Source organism: Phoca vitulina, unplaced genomic scaffold (genome assembly GCF_004348235.1).
Source record: "Phoca vitulina isolate PV1807 unplaced genomic scaffold, GSC_HSeal_1.0 scaffold30, whole genome shotgun sequence".
In the NCBI taxonomy this organism is placed as follows: Eukaryota; Metazoa; Chordata; class Mammalia; order Carnivora; family Phocidae; genus Phoca; species Phoca vitulina.
Genome location: NW_022589733.1, coordinates 541,978 through 561,833, shown reverse-complemented (window position 1 = coordinate 561,833; position 19,856 = coordinate 541,978). Strand labels below are relative to the sequence as shown.

At 47.1% G+C, this 19,856-nt stretch overlaps 1 protein-coding gene across 4 annotated transcripts in view; it reads left to right on the top strand.

Annotated features, from left to right (window-relative positions):
- Window positions 1-611: 611 nt before the first annotated feature.
- The window catches only part of MYLK3 (myosin light chain kinase 3), a 50,311-nt gene continuing 31,066 nt past the window's right edge, over window positions 612-19,856 (top strand). The window contains exons 1-2 of one of the 4 annotated variants that reach the window (XM_032424264.1): window positions 612-4,674; window positions 14,316-15,291. In XM_032424264.1, the coding sequence (XP_032280155.1) occupies window positions 14,815-15,291 (477 nt within the window). In that variant the 5' untranslated portion in view covers window positions 612-4,674; window positions 14,316-14,814. Of the gene's footprint in view, window positions 4,679-14,315; window positions 15,292-19,856 lie in introns of all 4 variants that reach the window. The other 3 variants (XM_032424263.1, XM_032424265.1, XM_032424266.1) reach the window with 3 other exon arrangements.

Here is a 19,856-nt window from a genome sequence, read left to right as displayed (position 1 = left end):
GCTAAATCCTGGGGATTTGAGTGAAATTATAAGCAATTGAACAATCAGATCCAAAGAAGGTGGACTGATGTTTGTCTGGAGGAATGTCATTAGTGATAATCTCAGGGCTCTGCTCACCCTGTCCTGATTTTAGCATTTCTCTCAATGAGTCAAGTGAGTTATCCTTAGGGTCCAAGTGCCCACATGAACAAAGGCCATGTCCTGGCTTCCTTGGTGCTGTTAGGCTACATGGAGAAAGTAGTAGACATTTGTCATTTTTGGTCACACTCAACTACCCTTCCTGAATATACCGTCCCCCAGTCTTGATGGGACTGATGGAGGTCCAAGGGGCCCCCATCAGAGCTCCCTTGGAAATGGGTGACGCTAACATGGGGGAAATGGCTGGACTTCATTCAGCCCTCCCCTCTCACTCCCAGCCTTTTCTGTATTTCCTTCTGGAATTCCATCTGGTGAACATAGGACTTCTGGATTTTATCTGTTCTTTCACATTTTTCTCTCTTTTTATCTTATGCTCTGGAAGATCTCCTTTATTTTATCTTATGATTCTAATTTGGAGCATTTTATTTTAGCTGTTGTATTTTAAATCTTTAATCGCTTTTCTGATTTTTTTTTCAAATCAACCTCTTGTGGTTTTATAAAATCTTTGTTATAAATCTCTTTGAGTCAAGTTTTCTTCTAGTCCCTGATTATGTTTCTTTCCACCAGAATTTGTCTTGGTCTTTCTCTCTCAAGCTCTGGATCTGCTAATATCTTGGTGATATTTGCCTGTCTTGTCATAGTTAAGAAAGAAGGTCCATGAAACTGGGCTCTGTCGTCTTCCCAGTGAGAAATCTGACTGGGTGCTCTGGGCATGAGCTGGGGGAGGGGAGTGGGAACTCATTTTGGGACTGAGAGCACCTGATTGCCGGAATGAGGGCTTTACTGTGGCATATCAAGTTGAGGACTAAAAACCTTAGACTCCAATATAAATTGTTTAATTTCTTTGGAGAAGAGCTGTCAGAGACTTGTTTTTTTGCTTTGGTCTGAGGGTAGATGCCAACTGCCTGTACTTGCTGGGTGTGTGTGCAAGGGACTGGGGTATGGAAGGGGGTGGTGGAGAAAAGCAGGTGGGTACAGTTGATCCACCGTCAGAGCCTGCCCAGGTCCCCTCAGGCTGACTGGCTGCCCTCCTCTGCAGCCCTCATAGCTCCACTCTCTACAGTGTCCCTTACCCATTAACCTTCTGCCATCAACTTCCTGGCTTCCAGGTAGGTGCCCACTCTCTCATCCCAATAGGACATTCCCTTACCCTGTTTTCCCTCAGGTATGGGTTTATTCCTTTGTGTACTTCTGTTCCTTTAATACAGAAGCAAGGCAGAGAGAGCATGTCTGGTTCATTAATGAACGTCAGAAAAACAACACACATTTACTGTTTGTTATCCCACAAGTAATATTTCCAGCAAAACCCCTGTATATTAATGAAATATTCCCACTAAAATAATTTATCTTTTATTGCTTAAAAAAATAAACAAGTAATGCACAAAAACATGCTCCTTACACAAATGCAAATACAAAAGCATGTAGACTGCACAGGAAAATTGGCTTTTCCCTTCTTATTTTTCCCTAACTCAATTCTGCTCTTTGCCCAGGAATTAACTGCTATTAATAAATGGGTGTATATCCTCAACTACTGCTAATGGATTTACATATCTCTGTCCATCTGTCTGGTTGTCAGGGTATTATCTTTTTAACTTAGATAGGATCCAGTTTTATGTGTTGTTCTGTGAATTTTAACTTGGCTGTATGTCTTTTCATGGCTGTGGATTTAAAGCTATCATTCTTTCCCCTACTGGTTGACATTTAAGTAGTTTAGGGTTTTTCTTTTTCTAAAAAGGCAAAATCTGTTACATTCCTGTTTCACACTTTCTACCCAAATTGAGAAACCCTTGTCATATTGCAAAGAATCCCGGTATATTAAACTAAAAAACCTGATTGGATGAAATATAGCAAGTTGAACATATCATAATATATGACAACATTTAGAAGTGCAGTACTGAAACTTCTTTGTTAAACTTCATGTTATCCTATTCCAGCTAAATAATGGAACACAACCAAATCACATTTATTTTGCTCAGAGTCAAGGAGGCAAGCCAGCTTGCATGGCATCTCTCAGTCATACTAACAACAAACATCCAGATTCAAATGTTCTTGTTCCCTCTCTACTGTTCTTTTCCTGCTATTTCCTGACTATTTTTCTTAGTTTATTCTCCATGCTCTCAACTCTTGATTTACTAGTCATTCTTTTTGCTATAGGTCTTGAAATTGGAATCAGTTTAACCTCAAGAGGACCATCACAGTGTGAATTTCCAGGTGAATCCGATTTATAACAATGTTGTAGGAATATCTATTGACAAAAATACACATTTTGGGGGCCCAGATCCCTCCTCTGGAGAAAGGTCATATTCTCCACTTTTGAAGAGCAGAAATCCTTTGCATGGCTAGTTCGGGTAGGTCTTTATATTGTTCCATGCCAAATGGTTTTGAAAGTTCTACTGTGTTTGGGTAACACTGACTTTCCTTGGCTCTGTGGCAGAATTTACTTTACTCCTCATTTTCATATTTCTTCATCTGTAGAAGCCTGGTGTTCACCAACCTCCGTCTATAAGGTTGGGTCAGAACTCCAGCTTAGACCCTGCTTTTAGCAAAAAAGACGGCAGTTACAATTCACTGAGCTCTAAACTAAACGAAAGCACCATTGTATGCATTTCACATTCATTATCTCATTTAATCCTCGAAACAGTCTTACACATTAGGTTGAGAGAGGGTAGGTTGCTTGCTGAGGTCACACAGTAAGTGGTAGAACTGGGCTTTAAACCCAGGTCTGCCTGGTGCACCAAAGCCTATGCTCTTACTCTCAAGGCTCCAACGCCCCACTTCTCTGATGAATCTTCATGAGCCCATGCAAAGGGAAACTTGAAGGCACTACATACTAGATGAGTGACTTGTAGGCTAGATTATGGCCCCCAAAAGACATTCACACCCTAATTCCAGGAACCTATGAATGTTGCATTAGATGGCAAAAAAGAAAAAAGACTTTGCAGATATTATTAAGTGAAAGACCTTGAGATGCAAAGATTATCTTGGATTATCCAGATGGGCCCTAAATGTAATCACATATATCATCATCATAAAAGGGAGGCAGAAGGACCTCTGACACACACAGAGGAACAGATAAGGCAGTGAGATCATGGAGGCAGAGACTGAGTATTGTGGCCATAAACCAAGAAATGCCAGCAACTACTGGAAGCTGGAGCCTCCAGAGGAAGCACAGCCCTACTGACACCTTGGTGACCCTGGTTTCGGACTTCTGACCTCCAGATCTGTGAAAGAATGAATTTCTGTTGTTTAAAGTCACTAAATTTGTGGTATTTTGTTATGGCAGCCATGGCAAGCTAACACAGTGATTTTGTGACCTCTCTAGGCCAGTTTCCTTATCTGCCAAATGAGGATATTAATATAATACCTAGAACTTGAAAAAACTAATGAATGTAAAATGTCTGGCAGGGTGCCTGAGCAAGGTACATGCTCAGCAGAGATTAGGTGTTATTATTACCAATGGGCTCTGATAGGAACACATATGAGGTGCTTTAGGAGCATATGGGAAGGAAGGTCAACTAACCCAGCCTCTAGTTCATATGGTGCACATACCATCCAGTAAGGTTAACAAGACATTTGAGAGGCAAAGAAGTTAAAATTAACTAAAAGTTAAAATATATGGCATTTGCTGACCATAAAAAAATTCTCCACCCCCAATTTCTAGGAGTGACTGCAACCATCAGAGAGACACTTTTCAGGTAGTCACTCTTGTCCCCTGGCAGGCGCCCCAGCAACTTTCCCATTTTTCTGGATCTGATTCTGAATGGTCGTTCCAGGACACAATAATTAATGAATGAAACATAGGAATAAACACTGCAGCTGGGAATTGGAAGTGTAAATTCAGTTGCCTATCAAGGAATGTAATCAACAACCATCACACTTTGCTGTGCTGTCCATAGAAGTGAGCAGAGGGCGGGCCGTACTGGTCTAAGGGCCTGGGTCCTAGACAGCTATGGATTATTTCTCCCTGAGGGCTGCGCTGGAGAGGGGCGGAGCGTTTGCCTTTGAGCTGTCTCCATTTGTTCACCCTGCTCCAAGAGAGAGACGTCATTGCCAGCACTGTGGGTTGCTCCGGGCTAATGATGAAGGAGTTAGCAGCATGGCCTGGAGTGGCTCTTGGTGGGCTGGAGCCAGTTGACACACGCCACTTAGGTTTCCAAGGAGCCAAGCTGTCCCCACTCACGCACGGCTGATGCACTTGTGGCTAAATGCGTTGCAGCCGGGGCTGGTGCCAAATTCAGGGCAGGAAATAGAACTCCACCTCCATCACCAGGGAAACAGTGGTCTGCGTGCATGATTTAAGCCAGGGCCAACGAGAAAGCTCAAAGGCACGGTCAGCAGAGGAAGGGAGGAAGGGAGACCAGAGGGCGGCTTGCAAGGATTTTGTCTTGGGTTATAACCGTTGACAAGCCACTTAACTGCCCACATATTGAAGTTTATCTGAGTATGAGATGGAGGCAACAATATTTACACATCTCACTGGGGACTTAGGAAAACAATATTTCTGACAGACCACTTGGGATCCATGGATGGAAGGTGGTATGTAAGTGCAGATGATAAACTTATTGTGTGTTTGTGCTTTTAACAGGTGCATTAGGGGCATGGAGACCCTCCAGAAAACACTTTTAGAGTCTGATCAAAACCAACAAGCGACAATAAAAGCTAACAATTTTAGGTGCATGGATTTGTCTTTGGTTTTGTGTAGGTTTGGGGAGCTGCATGTATAATTCAGACTTCAGAACCGTGTCCAAACTTATTGCTGTGATTAGTGCTTACAGGTCCTTCAATCCTCTGAGAATGCTGTAGTTGGGGATTGTTCCCAAATGTTTGCCAACTTTTCTCTAAAAAAATCCCAAATTACTTTTACCATGTAGTTTATGAGTTGCACGTGGAGTCTGGAACATTTGTTTCCAAGTTGCAGTGGGCCAAAAATCTGTTTCTAAAATAAAGTGCAAAGAGGACTTGTTGCTCTTCCCGCCTGGGGTTTGCTATTTCTGAGGAGTCCTTCCGAGTCTGTTAGACCTCCTGTGTCCTCTGCATTTAAGGCTAAGCAATTGATGTCAGACCTCCCTATAAGGTTATTAAATGTTGTTTTCTGTCGGCTAAGGACCTGAGGGAGTCTATTACTCTGTTCCTGGTTAATTAAACCTCTCTCTGGTGCATATTGTCTCTCTAGCAATTCCTGTGGGTCCACGTAAATGGTGACTATTATAGAAAAACAAACTTGTTTAAGAACACCAATAATACACATTTAAAAATTTAGAATAATTATATAAAAGCAATATGGAAATAAAGATCATCTACAATTTTCTCATGCAGAATTAACCATACCGGCATATATGTGTATTTCAAACAAACATGGGATTCTAATGTATGTACCTGCTGTTTTACGACCTGCTTTTGGGGTGAGGTCTTCACATATTGGATCTTCATAAATCCTTCGAGTCTCTGCAGTAGGGAGGGGTCCTGCTTCTATTGCAGGCTAGAGGCTGTGGCAGGGAATGAGGACCTTAGAACTTCAGTCAGTCCTTGCTTTCAAAGACTTGTTCTCTCAGATGTCACTCCACTTCCTTAGCGTTCCCGTGTTTTGGCAACAGTATACACCCCAGAGCCAGTAAACACTTGCTGATTTTAGCTTCTGTGTGGATGATGATCCTGTGCCCTTCCAATCCATTTGCACCCTGCTGTCAGGTGCATTAGTTCCCCCCCCTCTTTTTTTTTTCATGCTAGCAGAACTTGATTAAGGCATAACTTACATACAGTATGAAACACAAACCTTATAGCCTATTGAATACAGCAGACCTGTATGCATATATGCATACACCCATGTGACTACCGCTCAGGATATAAAACATCTCCAAAATCCCCAAAGTGGCTTTGTGTCCTCTCTGAGTCGGTCCCCCACCGCCTGGGTCTTAAACACTAATTTAATCATGTTATTTCCTACCTAAAAACATTCCATAGGATTGTTGTCCCTATATCTTCCTGCTTTGGGTCTAAATGTCTCTGCCTGATTTTCTGGGTCCACTCTCTTTGGGGTCCTGCCTGTCGAATCATTTGGGCCTCCGTCAACACCTCCTGACCTGAGGCTAGCCTATGCACTGTCACTCCCACCTGCCAGGCTCCATCTGGAGCTCTGTTCACTCTGAGTTCTTCAAGAACTGCCCTTTCTTTGGCCTCCCCAAATCTCACCCGTTCACCAAGGCTCAACTCAAGTCCCATTTCCTCCAAGAAATCTTCCCTCTTTGCCAAATTTTTTTCCAATTTCTTTGCCTCCCTCTTACACCTGAATTAGTTAACACCATGCGACTGAGTTTCTGCAGAGACCTGGGGCCATGGGAGCCTTGCCACTATGCTTTTCCTACTTATGATCTCTGATGAGCATTTCTGTCCTGCCGTAGCCAGTTTCCCAAGCCCTCCTTTCTTTTCACTCCCATTCTCTTGCGTCTTGGGACTGCCCCAGGTCCCCACTCTGCAATGCCAGATGCTGCTCGGTATCTATCTCTCCCCTTCTTTCTTTTTCTGCTCTTGGTGCTTTGCTCCCCAGCTCAGCCAAATCCTCTCTTCCAGACCTCAGGTCGCATCTTACCACTCATCCTTCAGATTTGACACCAAAAATCCCGAAACCAGGCTTTCCTCAGAGGGTAGGGCTAGACTGAGGGGGTAGAATTTGAGCAGATGAAGAAGGAATTCTTTTTATCAGATACGGGAGGGCTGGAAACAGTGATCTATCTTCCGATTTTGCCCCATCACACCCACATTCTTTGAGTCTAAGAGTTAGTGACTATCTCACTTTCTCTGTTGTTCCAAGGTGTTAACTTTGATCCCACCCAGACTTGATGAGTTCCTACAGCACAAGCCGAGTTCTGAGCTCACAAGAGTTGGCACAATCAAGGGGTTTAAATAAGATATTGCAGCTAATCGCTTAGCACAGCATCTGCCTTTGGTGGGCTCAGAAAAGTGAGCTATTATCAAAGGCCTGCAGCCCCTTTTCTGATTCCTGTCAGTCCGGCCAGGTGAATCAGGGTCCCAAAGTGATGTGGGTGTGTGTGTGTGTGTGGTGGTAGGGAGGGGGCCCAGAAACTCTGCTCACTGCTGTGGACATAGGCCCTAGAGCTATAGAGCTAAGTCCAAGGTCCAGTTTGGCACAGACTCTCACTGTGAAAGCCTCAGTCTCTGCATGGGGAAAATGGGACCATAATCCATCCGCCTCAAATGAGTGTAAATATGAGCACGAGTCAAAGTATTTTGCAGGTGGTGACATCTTACTGTGTGAGCTGGTAGAAGGACCAGTAATGCAATGTGTTGGTATGGAACTGGTTGGCCTGATTCCAACTTGCACATACAATTGTGTTTCTGAATTGGTAGTTTGCAAATGCAGCCCCCCAGAGACAGAGTCGGGTTCTAGACAGAAGATGTTCTAGTTAGACTCCTTTCAGTTGTAAGCTGACTCAGAGGCTGGCTGCCAGCATTTATATACAGGGTTTTATGCTAACTTTAGAAAGTGGCTCAAACCTCAGTTTACTTGTCTGAGAAGTGGGGGTAATAGTCCCTTCCTCTTATAAGTGTTGAGGGGCAAAAGGTAATTTATATGAAGTTGCAGCACAGTGCCTGACACAAAGATGTGCTCAATAAATATTAGTGGTTTTATTATTTCCTAATAAGTGTTGCTCAGTAAGTGCTGAATGAATGAATGAACAAATGAATGGGTGCTGGTCTGGATTTGGCTCCTGAGGGTGCTTTTTTGTTCTTCTCTAGTGTTTTCAGGTTGGTACCTTGTTTAGGCAGGGAACAATTTTGACTAGGCATGGGGGAATGGAATTGACCCAATAAAAGGGCTTCAAGCCAGGATAGGAATGCTGACCACAGAAGACAGTAACACCCTGGGGGCAAACCCACCGGCCACCTGAGAGCTTGCAGGGGACCCCTCAAGTGGCCCAGGGTCCACGTAGCTGTCATTTCCCTCTGCTTCTTCAGAGAGGCCAATTTGACTTTGGTTTTACTCCCAAGCACAGTTCCTGGATTCATCTTGGCAGGACTGTGGCTGTTGTTTTAGTATCTTTCTAGATAGCCAGGTGAGACAAATTATAGACCTTTTTCTGTGAAAGAATAAGCAACCAGTGTTGCATCTGGGGGCCCGAGCCCCTTCGCCCCTGCCTCATTTCCTGAGACAACTGTCAGAGTCGGGCCTGTGGGGCAGAGGCTAATCTGACGACACACACACATGCACGTGCACACACACACACACCCCTCATAAACCCATAGGGCAGGACAGGAGTTCCATGGCCACTCCGAGGGCGATAGTTTTTGCTATCTGGTCCTGTCTTTGCCACTGACTTACTATGTGACCTTCAGAAAGTCTCTTCCCCTCTCTGGGCTTCAAATTCTCTGTCTACAAAATGAGGGAGTTGACCCTTGTGGTCTCTGAGATCCCTCCTGTCTCTGAAAGTGACAGGATTGTGTGAGTTATAACCACGGGGTTGGAATTCTGGCTCCGTTGCTTTCTGTGTGGCCTTGGGTGAACCACTTAAGTTCTAGATTAATCCCCCTCTATAAAATGGGGATGATAAATAGTAATCTACCCTCTAGGGATGTAGTGAAATAAGATACTGCAGCTAAACATGCTCAGCACAGGGTGTGCCTGTGGTCACGCTCAGAAGAGGAAGCTTGTAGTAAAAGCGTGCATGCCCTTTCTCTGATTCCTGTGAGTGAGGTCAGGTGAGTGGGCGTCCTGAAGCGATGGGTATGTGTAAGCCATCTGTGTGTGTGTGTGCGTGTGTGTGTGTGTGCCAGGGTGTGTGGAGGGCTCAGCCTCCCATGGGGCGCTCTGGGAAGATCTGGACAGAGAGCCTCCCTGCGGGCGAGAGCTGAGTTGGAGCTGTACCTCATCCAGTGGGAGCTGTAGGTCGTGTCTTCTCCCTCACTGCAGCATGCTCCAGTCTTGGGGGCACAGTGTGTCTTTGTTTCTTCCTGAATAGTTCCACCTGCAGAGGCAACGGCTGGACCCTCCATAACCAACTAGGTTCCCAGCCAGGATGCAAGCGGCCCCCAGTGAAGAAAAGCAGGGCCCCCAACCCATTCTGGCTGATCGGGGCTTTCCTCTATCCTAGAGGGCTGCCTGAAGGCAGCGATTCCCAGCTCATCTCCTGGGCCCTTGCACCACAATTCTGGGTTTTGAAAGCAGGTCAGTTCTGGCCTAGGCCCCCTCCCTTCTTTCCTCCCTCCTTGGACCACACGGTGTTTGTTTCACAACTGGACACTTCACTAAGTGATGCAGGAAGTAGGCCCCTGCAAAGCAGATACTGCCTCGCAAACCAGATAACTGAGTGAAGCCTCTGGATGCCTCTGGGGCCTGGGGCAGGGTCAGAGATAAGCGGAAATGCCAGGCTTATCGCTGCTGCCTGAGTTCTCGAGAAATCATCCTGGCCAGCCAGCCCACCTCATTCCCAGCACTCCAGGCAGTTGGGCATCTCCAGGCAGAGTAAACACTGAGTTGGCACCGTGGTCGCAGCCGCAGGATGGGGACTCTGTGCCCCACTCCGCTACTTCACAGTCCCAGCGCCAGAGGCCAGCAGCGGGCGTCAGGTTACATCCAGATATTTGCGGTAAGGGCGGCTCCAGGCCGGTCTGCTTTGAAGCGGGAGCCCTCAGGGACAATTGTTAGGGTCATGGGACTAAGGGAGCCTTGGTGACAATTATCCCCCAGACGTAGGTCCTCTTGGACCAAGAAACGCAGTCAGCAGGAAGCTTTGGTTGATGGCTAACAGCCCAGGGATGGTCAGTGTGGGCCTCCCCAGCTAAGGCAGGGTGTAGCGGGCAGACAAGGCCTCTGCCTCTGACCCCCAAGTTGTGTGCTTTGAACCCAGCAAGGCTTTCTGGGGTTCTGTGTCATCTCTGATTTCCTTTTCTGAGTCAGCTCGGCTTAACGGAGGACAGGTTTGCACTTTTTGCACATCAGCTGATGGTGCCTGCAAGGGAGGTGGCCTGGGGGGGCCGGGTACCTGGGGGGGCCGATTTAGGACTGGGGAGATGCCTCCTTTCCCTCCTGCCCCCACCCCACAACGAGGTGGCTGGACACGCTGCTGTCCTGTTGGCTGACCATCTGGAGCGGGGGATGGGTGCGGGGTGGTGATTTCGAGAGTCTCCTGTTTCCGTGACTTACCACGTGCCAGGCCCCTGCTTAGCGTTTCACTTACATGAGGACTCAAACAGCCCTGTGGTTCCTGCACTTCATGCGCCCCCTTTCGAGATGAGGAAACCTGCATTCGGAGAGGTTAAGTTCCATGCAGGCCGCTGCCCCTACTGCCCTTCTGTGTGAAGAAGAGAAGCGTCCTTTCCTCAAGATACGTGGCCTCCATCTCTCAGAAAATGGTCGTAGCTGATGCTGTTACAACAAGACCCTCACTGTGGCATGCTGCAACACTTGTCGTACATATACACATCCCCTCGCATGTGGTACCCGGACTTCTGCAAAACCTGCTTCCCAACCTGCTTCCCGACCTGCTTCCCAGCGGCAAACACAGGGGAGTCTTTCAGCTCTTTCTCCTGGTATTTGCCTGCACTTTCCTCCTCATCAGTTCTGTACATGATCTGTGTGCTTCCTGCGAAGAGAAACGATTCAGCTTTGTTACTCTCCCTGCTCCACCCCACATCCTTACAACATCACTGTTTTAACTCCGTAAAGCGTTGACCCCATTACGGCATCATAGTGTGAAGAACAGTATGCAAATACCATTCACTGAAAAATCAGTCATGTACTTTAATGTCCTTTCAAAGAGTGCTTACATTTTTTACATTTCCATAAGTCTTAAAATGCTTCCTTCTGTCCTTTGACAAAGGTGTGATGTCTTCAAATCTCTAACCTAGAATTCTACATCCTGCCTGTGTTCTAGCAGCCAGTTGTTTTTAGGAGAAGTCTGATGTCATCCTGATTCTAGTTCCTTGGTACATGATTTTTTTTTTCTTCCATGTTTTGGGGAGCTTTTGTAATCTTCTCTTTATCCCTGTGTTCTAAAATTGCATAATGACTGTACTATTTCTTTGATAAATTCCTTCCCTCTTTCATTTCTCCTCCTGAAACTCCAGTTAACTAGATGTGGGGTGGATCCCTTGTCTATTCTCTTCTCTTTTCTCTCCCTATGTAGGCATCTTCATCTTTTAATTCTACTTTCTGGGATATTATCTTAACTTTATTTTCTCATCTCCATATTGGATTTTAGAATTTTAACACTCATATTTTTAATTTCCAAGACTTCTCTTTTATTCTATGCCTGTTCTTTTCCCATAACAGCTTCTTCTTTTTAAATGGATGGAATAGCCTTTTGCACTTTTCGGTGGCAACTAATGAACTAATGAAAGCCTTTTTGAAACTTTCTTCTGTTTCTTGTTTTCTCTCTTTCCTCCACAGTTATGTTTCTATTTTGGGGGGCTCCCCTTTTCATCTTGGGGGCTTTGTTTGAATACCTGGTGATCCTTTTCTATCTGTGCATATTTCAGAGTAAGGCACAAAAACCTAGGTGAGTGGTTGAGGCTTGTTGACTGGCTGGCTTGTTGAGGCCAATCAGATGAGGATCTCCCAGGGATCGCCAATGCCAGTACATAGAACTGTTGGATTATGGACCATTGAATTTCTTCAGAAACAGACCTCAGCTCTCCAGGGAGGGTAGGGCCTCTCCTAGCTGTGCTCATTCTGTGCAGAGGTGGGGAAGGAGGAGAGTGACTTCTTTGGAATGGACTCCTTAGCCTTGCATATCTGCTCCGCTCTTATTCCACCTGGGGCCTCAAGATCCACAGTGCCTCTGGGGTTGTACAGGGAAAACTGGCTGTCACCAGAAAGGCTAAGGAAGAGTCTTGGGTTCAGTGCACGCTGATCCCAGCCTATGGCAAACAGAGGTCAGTCTGTGTTTTTCTGGGAGTGTGTCAGCTGTCCTGTCCTCACCCAGGAAAGATGAAGTGTCATTGGATTTGCTACTCTGTACCCATCCAACATGACTGCCTCTTCTCTGGTCTGTGTTCAGTTGACTCGAGGGATGGAATGCCTCTCCTCTCCTCTGGGTGGGTGCCATTGCCCAAAAAGAATTGCCCATGGTTCTTGCTGTGCCCTGTACATCAGGGAGAGTTGGAGAGAAGCCATGCCTCAGCCCTCACAGGACTCATTTCTTCTCTAGGCAGAGAAATGAAAGGGATTCAAAGCTGGTCCTCCTGGCTGCTCCCTTTCATCAAAGAAGCCTCAAAGATTTCACCTGTCGGCATATTCTGAGCTTTTCCCTAGAAGGTCCCAGAGCTTGCTTCTGGGAACTGTCAAGGTGTCCTGCCCTATACTTTTTTGTTCTGGGGAAACCCTAGCTGCTGTCTCCTCCTTCCCACAGGTCTCCCGAAACTCAGCCCAGCCTCCTGCTCATCCGGGGTCCCCATAGTTCATTCTTTCCATACGGTTGTGTTGAATACCCTCCACTTGCCAGGCATGTTGGTGCACCTGGGGACTGAGGCAAGCCCAAGGACTGTTTGGGCTCAGGGAACCTCGAGGTGGTTCTAGAACAGTGGAGGTTGCCGTATCCACGTTTCTACCACACCGGGTGCTTTGCAATCACTTGTTGCTTAAGGGAGACATGGGACAAATCCTTTTGTAATTTAAATAATTAGCTTTTGATATAGATGTGTCTGGGACATTTTATTTTCTTGGGGTTCAGCTAGACTTTCAAGATATGTGTCCAGGCTTGATTAAGCCCAGGCTCGACTGGTGTAGGCTGCTCGGAAGTTCCCCACAGCAGCTGCCTGCCGTTGGCACTGGTGGAAACTCCTTCCCGGAGCTGGGTCTGTCTCTTTCGATTATCCGTACCTGCTGTAGGACAGACACTGAGCTGGTGTTAGACCCAGAGCTTTCTCTACGCAGCTGCTTCCCAAGTGTGATCAGGGACCCCTGGTCCCACAGAGCAGTAAGAGGTGCTAAGTGTGGGGGAAGGAGTGATTCCCTGGTCAGGTGCTGGTTTCTTTCCGTGGCAGATGAGGTCCTACGGAGGGGCATCGTGAATCCCCAAGAGGACCTGGAGCACAGTGTTCCCCAAATTTCTTTTTCCAAGGAGAGTTTGTGTGTTTGTTTTAAATCACGGTGCTATAAGAGACCAGTGTTCTTTTGAGCATGCTCCAGGCCATTCTGCCCCTGACACGCAGGACTGGGCCCCAGAAATGGGTCTGGATTTCTGCATGGACTGCTTAGGGCAGCTCTCCCGGTAGAGGGACAGGTGGTGAGGGGTTTGTGGTCAAGCTGCACTTGCATAGCAAGCACTTTGTGCTTGCGAGTCACCTGTAGCTTAAAATAGCAAAATGATCTAAAGGTGTTTTAGATGTCAGATTTCCAGGTCAAAGTTTATTCTCATGATTGCTTTTATTCAGAAGGAGGAAGCTTAGCAGGACACCAAAGACACCCCCTGCACCGCCCCCCCCTCCCCCCCGCCCCCCGCCGTCCTGGGGCCAGCATTGACTAAGCTGTGCTAGCCTCAGGAGGCCTTGTGCTGCGGCGACCTTGGGCAAATTCCCTCTCCCTTAGCTTTCTCCCTAGGAGGGCCTGGAAGATCTTGGTGTCAGTCATTTGCTGCCCAGCAGCCTAGGGACTCTGTGGCGCCTCCTGGTACCCACCTCAGTGTCAGCCTGAGCATCCCCTTTGTCTGCTTTTATTTATCGATGCTTCTGTAACAGCTCCATTTGAACCAAGAGTTTTGAGGCTAAAACGTTTGGAAGCTACGGGAAACACAGGCCCCCTTGCCCTCGAGGCTGCTGCTATGTCTGTTCTAGTGTACAGAGTTGGGGTGCCCGATGCCTGCGTGCGTGGTCAGTGCTGGAGGAGCAGCGTGGGGGGACGGGGGCGGCGGGAGACCACTGGCAGATGTGCCCTGGAGGGCTCTGTGAGGAACATGACCTGAGGGATGGCACCTGGCGAGTAGCCTAAGCCATTTGCCCTCACTTCTATTTTTAGGTACAAGCGGCTAGTGACTGAGGGCCTGTTGTGGGGAGGGACCTGCAGACATACCCCAGAGGCAGCCTAAACACTTATTTGGGGCACCTGCAAAGTGGGGGCACCAAAAATTTGTTTTTAATTTGCAGAAGCATCAACATTTTTATCGTGGCAAAAATCAGAATGGCCTCACATTTACTTTTGGTCTTGCTTTTCTTTGTGAATTCAGTGTGTTTGCAGCAGGTGGGATTACCATGCGCTCGGGCCACTAAAGGTCTTATTCTGCCCTGGGATCCCTGAGGCCCCTTGTGAAGTCCAGTGTTCTGGTTCATTACCTAAAGGACCCCCTTTCTTTTACCCTTTTGTTTCAACTATCCAAAGCCCTGCCTGCCTTGGGCAGATTCTTAAAATATTTGCCCATCAGCACCCTCTCAGAGAGGAATGTTAAATGCTGCCATGATGTCAAAAGGGCCTGAAAGAGAAGGGCCTTGCCAAACCCAGCTTGTCACTCATGGCCACGGCAGAGCGGGAGATAAGCAAAGGCGAAGGCTCAGAGAGAGCCTGGTCCCCTGGGCTCCCTAAACCACCCAGGCGATCTGTGTGGGTTGGTGCTGCGAGGCGAGGCTGTTAGCTATCAAGAACAATGAACTTCCAGGTACCAGTGCCCAAGTGAAAACCAGGATTCTGTGGCTTTTCTGATTCCTCGCTCTTGTCAAGTCTGCATCAGGATGTCCGGAGCCTCCAAGGAGGGTTTGGAGACCCAGGGGCTGCCGGTGTCAGGCAAGGCCTGCTTAACCACCATGGACAAAAAGCTTAATGTGCTAAACGAGAAGGTTGACAAACTCTTGCATTTCCAAGAAGATGTCTCGGAGAAACTGCAGTGTGTGTACCAAGGTATGGGCCACCTGGAGCAAGGTCTACACCGGCTGGAAGCCTATCAGATTCTGGGCCCAGGTGGGGCTGACCACACTCCTCCAGCTCACTCACAGGCTGGGTGGCCGGAGGTCCTGGAGCTGGTGAGGGCTGTGCGGCAGGATGCTGCCCAGCATGGCGCCAAGCTTGAAGCCCTGTTCAGGATGGTAGTGGCCGTGGACAAGGCCATAGCTTTGGTGGGGACCGTGTTCCAGAACTCGAAGGTGGTGGATTTCATCATGCAAGGGAGTGTCCCCTGGAGGAAAGGAAGCCTGGCTGATGGCCCTTTGGAGGTTGGTTCCTGCTTCCCTACCCCGGTACCCTTCTGGCTGAAGGGGAGATCCAGTGGTCCTGGTGGGGACACTAGCCAGACGAGTAGGCTTAGGAGCACTAGGAGCTATTGTTCCCTTTCTGTGCCACCTGCATGACCTGTTGGTGGGGAAAAGGAGAGACAACTTTAAAGGTTATAGGTGGACTTCTGGACAGGTCACTGCCCGGCTGCTCTTCCCAGGGAGAGGAAGAGGCAGTGCCTCGGTGAGGTCTGTGGGGCTTTGGGCAGCTTCAGAGCACCTAGAAGTGGGGCTAAGTGGGCCATTAGGGAGAGGACGACAGTGAAGCTCATTGGACATTCTAGTGACTTTTTGCTCCTTTCTGTTCTGTCACACCTAGAGTAGGAAACAGGTGGGAGCCAGTTTACCCCAACAGAACCCCCTTTTAGAACCCTCCCCTTCCTGTCCCCAACCTTGCGGTGGGTCCCAGAGTGGGCGGAGTGTGCAGCTGCTTGTTGGAAGATGAGTGTTGACAGTGACCCCTGGGGGACACAGGCCATGAAGGAGCCGGAGCCTGGGGGAGGAGTGTGGCATTTCTGGGAGCGGCTGTTCCCAAGGATTGCATAATCAAACCCGCTGGCTAATGGAAGTTTGGCCGGGCTGGCTGTGTGTGTGTGTGTGTGTGTGTGTGTGTGAGGTGTGCAGAGGCAACACTCTGTTTGGGAACAGCTAAGAGTCAGCCACTTAGCCACCCTCAGACGGCCTGGAGCCACCATTTCAGATCACTGTAGTTATCCACCAGCTCCTGGCCAGAGATAAGCTGGGTCTGCAGGAGGCTCTGCCTGACTGTGTCAGCTACTGAGGCTTTCCAGAGCAAAGCTGCAGGAGTGGGCCTTCCTTCCTCATCCCCGGCCAGGCCAGAGCTCACCCTGCTGACCCCTTCCCTGCCGCCCTGCCCTGCAGCCTCTTTCAAAGTATGCCCCTCCCCACTGGCTCCCTGCTTTCTGCACCTCTCCTGTGAGTCTGGCCTTTGGCGGAGGCGTGACCTTCTGCTCCTTCACTGATAAGCAACCTCAGCTTTATTTTTATTTATTTATTTACTTTTTGGAGGGGGGAGAGAGTGAGGTGGGGGAAGGGCAGAGGGAGAGGGAGAGAGAGAATCTTAAGCAGGCTCCACATTCAGCACAGAGCCCACACGGGGCTTGAACTCACAACCCTGAAATCATGACCTGGGCCAAAATCAAGAGTCAGACGCTTAACCGACTGAGCCACCCAGGCACCCCATCAACCTCAGCTTTAAAGAAGAAAATTATTCTAATATATGCACATGGTCGAAAACATTCGTGGGGGGCCCTGGGGGCTTGATCAGCTAAGCAGTTAAGCGTCTGCCTCGTGTGGTATAAAGAGCATCATGTGCCTCCTACTCCAGCCCCCAGCCCCCAGCCCCCAGGACCACCCTCCTCCCCATGCAGATGTAGGAGCCTGTTTCCTGCGAAACCTCCCAGACGTAGTCGGTTTATCTATAAGCACCACCTCTTGGTCTTAACTCAAGTATCACTCACATTATTCTGGCCTTGATTTTTTCTTTTTTTTTTTTTTTACTTAATATACTTTGGGCATTGTTTTATATGTATACATAGAAAGCTTCCTCGTTCTTAAAAGTTGCAGAGTGCTCCAGTTGAGGGATGTGTCTTAATTTGTTAACCAGTCCCACATCATTGTTTGTTTATATTATTTCTCATTTTTAGCTGTTACAAATAATGGTGCAGTGAGTATCCATAGAAGTGTGAGCTTATCTCTACGATACTCTCCTAGAAGTGGTAAGGTGAAGCCAAAGGGTAAAGTTGTGTACATAAAGCCAAATTGTGACCTTCAAAGGAATTATTCCCATTTAGTCTCCTGTCGGTATATGGGAATGCTTGTTTCCTCCCCTTTTGCTAACAAAGCATATTATCCAAATTTTTTATTCTGTGCCTGTGAGGTGATTGAAAACTGAGATCTTATTATGAGTGTGTTTTTTTTTTAACACTTGAAAATTTTTGCAAAATACAAATTTTTTTATATGGAAAATTTCAAACATTTATAAAAATAGAGATTAGTATCACAAACCCTATGAACCCATAATGGGAGGCCAATGTTGTTGCATCTATTCCCCATGGACTTCCCTCTCTCTAGATTATTTTGAGGCCAATCTGAGACATTAGATCATTTCCTCCACAATCATTCGTGTTTATATCTAGAAGATAAGGGCTCTTTTTTTTTTTTTAAAGATTTTATTTATTTATTTAATTGACAGAGAGAGAGAGACAGCGAGAGAGAGAACACAAGCAGGGGGAGTGGGAGAGGGAGAAGCAGGCTTCTGGCTGAGCAGGGAGCCCAATGCGGGGCTCGATCCCAGGACCCTGGGATCATGACCTGAGCCAAAGGCAGATGCTTAACCAACTGAGCCACCCAGGCGCCCCGATAAGGGCTCTTTTAAAAAATGTAACTACGATACCATTATCATGACTAAAAAGTAAACAGTAATTTAATATTGCCAAAGCCAGTGTTCGAATTTTCCTAATCATCTTATGCTTTTTTTTCTTACAGTTTGTTTATCTGAATCAAGATTGAAATAAGACAACTGATTATATGCTTCCTAGTGCTAATTCTTTTTCTTTTAATTCATAAGAAATTTAAAACTCTTCATTATGGAAAATATCAAACATAACCAGAAGTAGATAGAATGATATACCTCAATTTAGTTTTTAATTTATATTTCTTTTACTAGAAGTTTCAGCATCTTTCACAGATTTAAAGTGTTTGTATTTTTCTGTGAACTGTCTGCTCATGTCCTTTTCCATTTCAGTTTTTTGTACTTATTGATTCGTAAGAGCTCTTCATATACTAGAGAAATTAGCTACCAAACATTTTGCAGATATTTAAGAATTTCTGCATGGGGGAAATCATAGAACATTCTCTTTTCTGGGTTCTTGGAACATTTCTTGTCTGTTCTGTTCAACTTGGCGTGTGACTGATCTCCCTTCTGGTCTTTGTGTTTAATATACTTGTTGGTAACCATCTACAGGTTTGGGTCTAGCCCCCCAGTCAGACTGTCAGCTCCTTGTTGGTCTGTGACACGAGGCCTCTGCTTCCCGCTGTGGACTGTGGCCAGGGCGGGCCTCACAGGAGGTGTCAGAGAATGGATATAATAGCCCCGGCTATGTAACACATTGTTGGTGCTGAAAACAGAGACTTTCTAGAGACCCCTTCAAGTTTCCTAAGAGGGTATAGTAATGATTTGTGGAATTGAATTAAATCCTAGCACTGGCTCCTAAATTTGAAAATTGTGCCAGGACTGTGGAATTTAAGAAACAAACGAGCAAAGGGAAAAAAGAGAGTGAGACAAACCAAGAAACAGACTCTTAACTTTAGAGAACAAACTGATGTTACCAGAGGGGAGGTAGGTAGGAGGATGGGGGAAATAGGTGATGGGGATGAAGGAGTGCACTTGTGATGAGCACCGGGTGATGTGTGGAAGTGTTGAATCACTATATTGTTTTGTTTTGTTTTGTTATTTTTATTTTTTTAAAAGATTTTATTTATTTATTTGAGAGAGAGACAGAGTGAGAGAGGGAGCATGAGTGGGGGAGGGGGCAGAGCTAGAGGGAGAAGCAGGCTCCCTGATGCGGGACTCGGTCCCAGGACCCTGGGATCATGACCTAAGCCGAAGGCAGACGTTTAACTGACTGAGCCACCCAGGCGCCCCTTGAATCACTATATTGTACACCTGAAACTAATATAACACTGTATATTAACTCTACTGGAATTAGCAATTTTTAGAAGTCCAAAAAAAAAAAAAAGAAAAGAAAATTGTGCCAGGACTTTGTGAAGGTCCTCCTTGGGTTTTCTGAAGTGCCCAGTGGGACTTCGTTTTGGTTGTAACAATGAATTAGATTTTTACTAAAAGCTAGGTGCTCTCTCATGAAGGACAGGGTCAGGCTCAGCCAGGGTTGGGCCCAAATCAGAGGCAATCAGAAGACACCTGTCCTCCAGAATGGTGTCAAGGGTCTCTTCTCCTTCCTCTGAATGCACTGGACAGCGCAGGGATCACAAGGCTGAGCCCTTAAGACACGACGCAGCTGCGTGTGTGTGTTTGCCCGTGTGTGTGCGTGTGTGCCTACCTACACCAAGAGCAGAGGGAGGGAGAGGACACTCTGAGCCCACAAGGTCTGCCAAAGGACAGTGTGTTCGAGTCCCTCTCTACCGGGGTAACACAGGAGGCATCCCGTGATAAAGCTTCCAGCTCCCCCAGCTACGGGGGTGGCAGGACGGAGTCTGCAGAAAGAGGTCAAGGGAGAGGCCTCTGCTGAGTAAGGGGATCCAGGTCACATTGATGGTGCTGTGTTAATCGTGATGACAGCTGCTGGGCTTTATTTATTACGTGCCCCGCACATGCCAGCAGGGCTCCCATGGGTTGTTACCTGCAAGAGGACAAAGCATGGTGTGCTGGAATCCCAAAAGGATGAGCAGGTAGTAGGGTGCAGAGAAGTGGGTACAGTGTAGGAAAAACAGTGGGACCAACCCTCCTGCTCCGTGCCAGGGAGGCA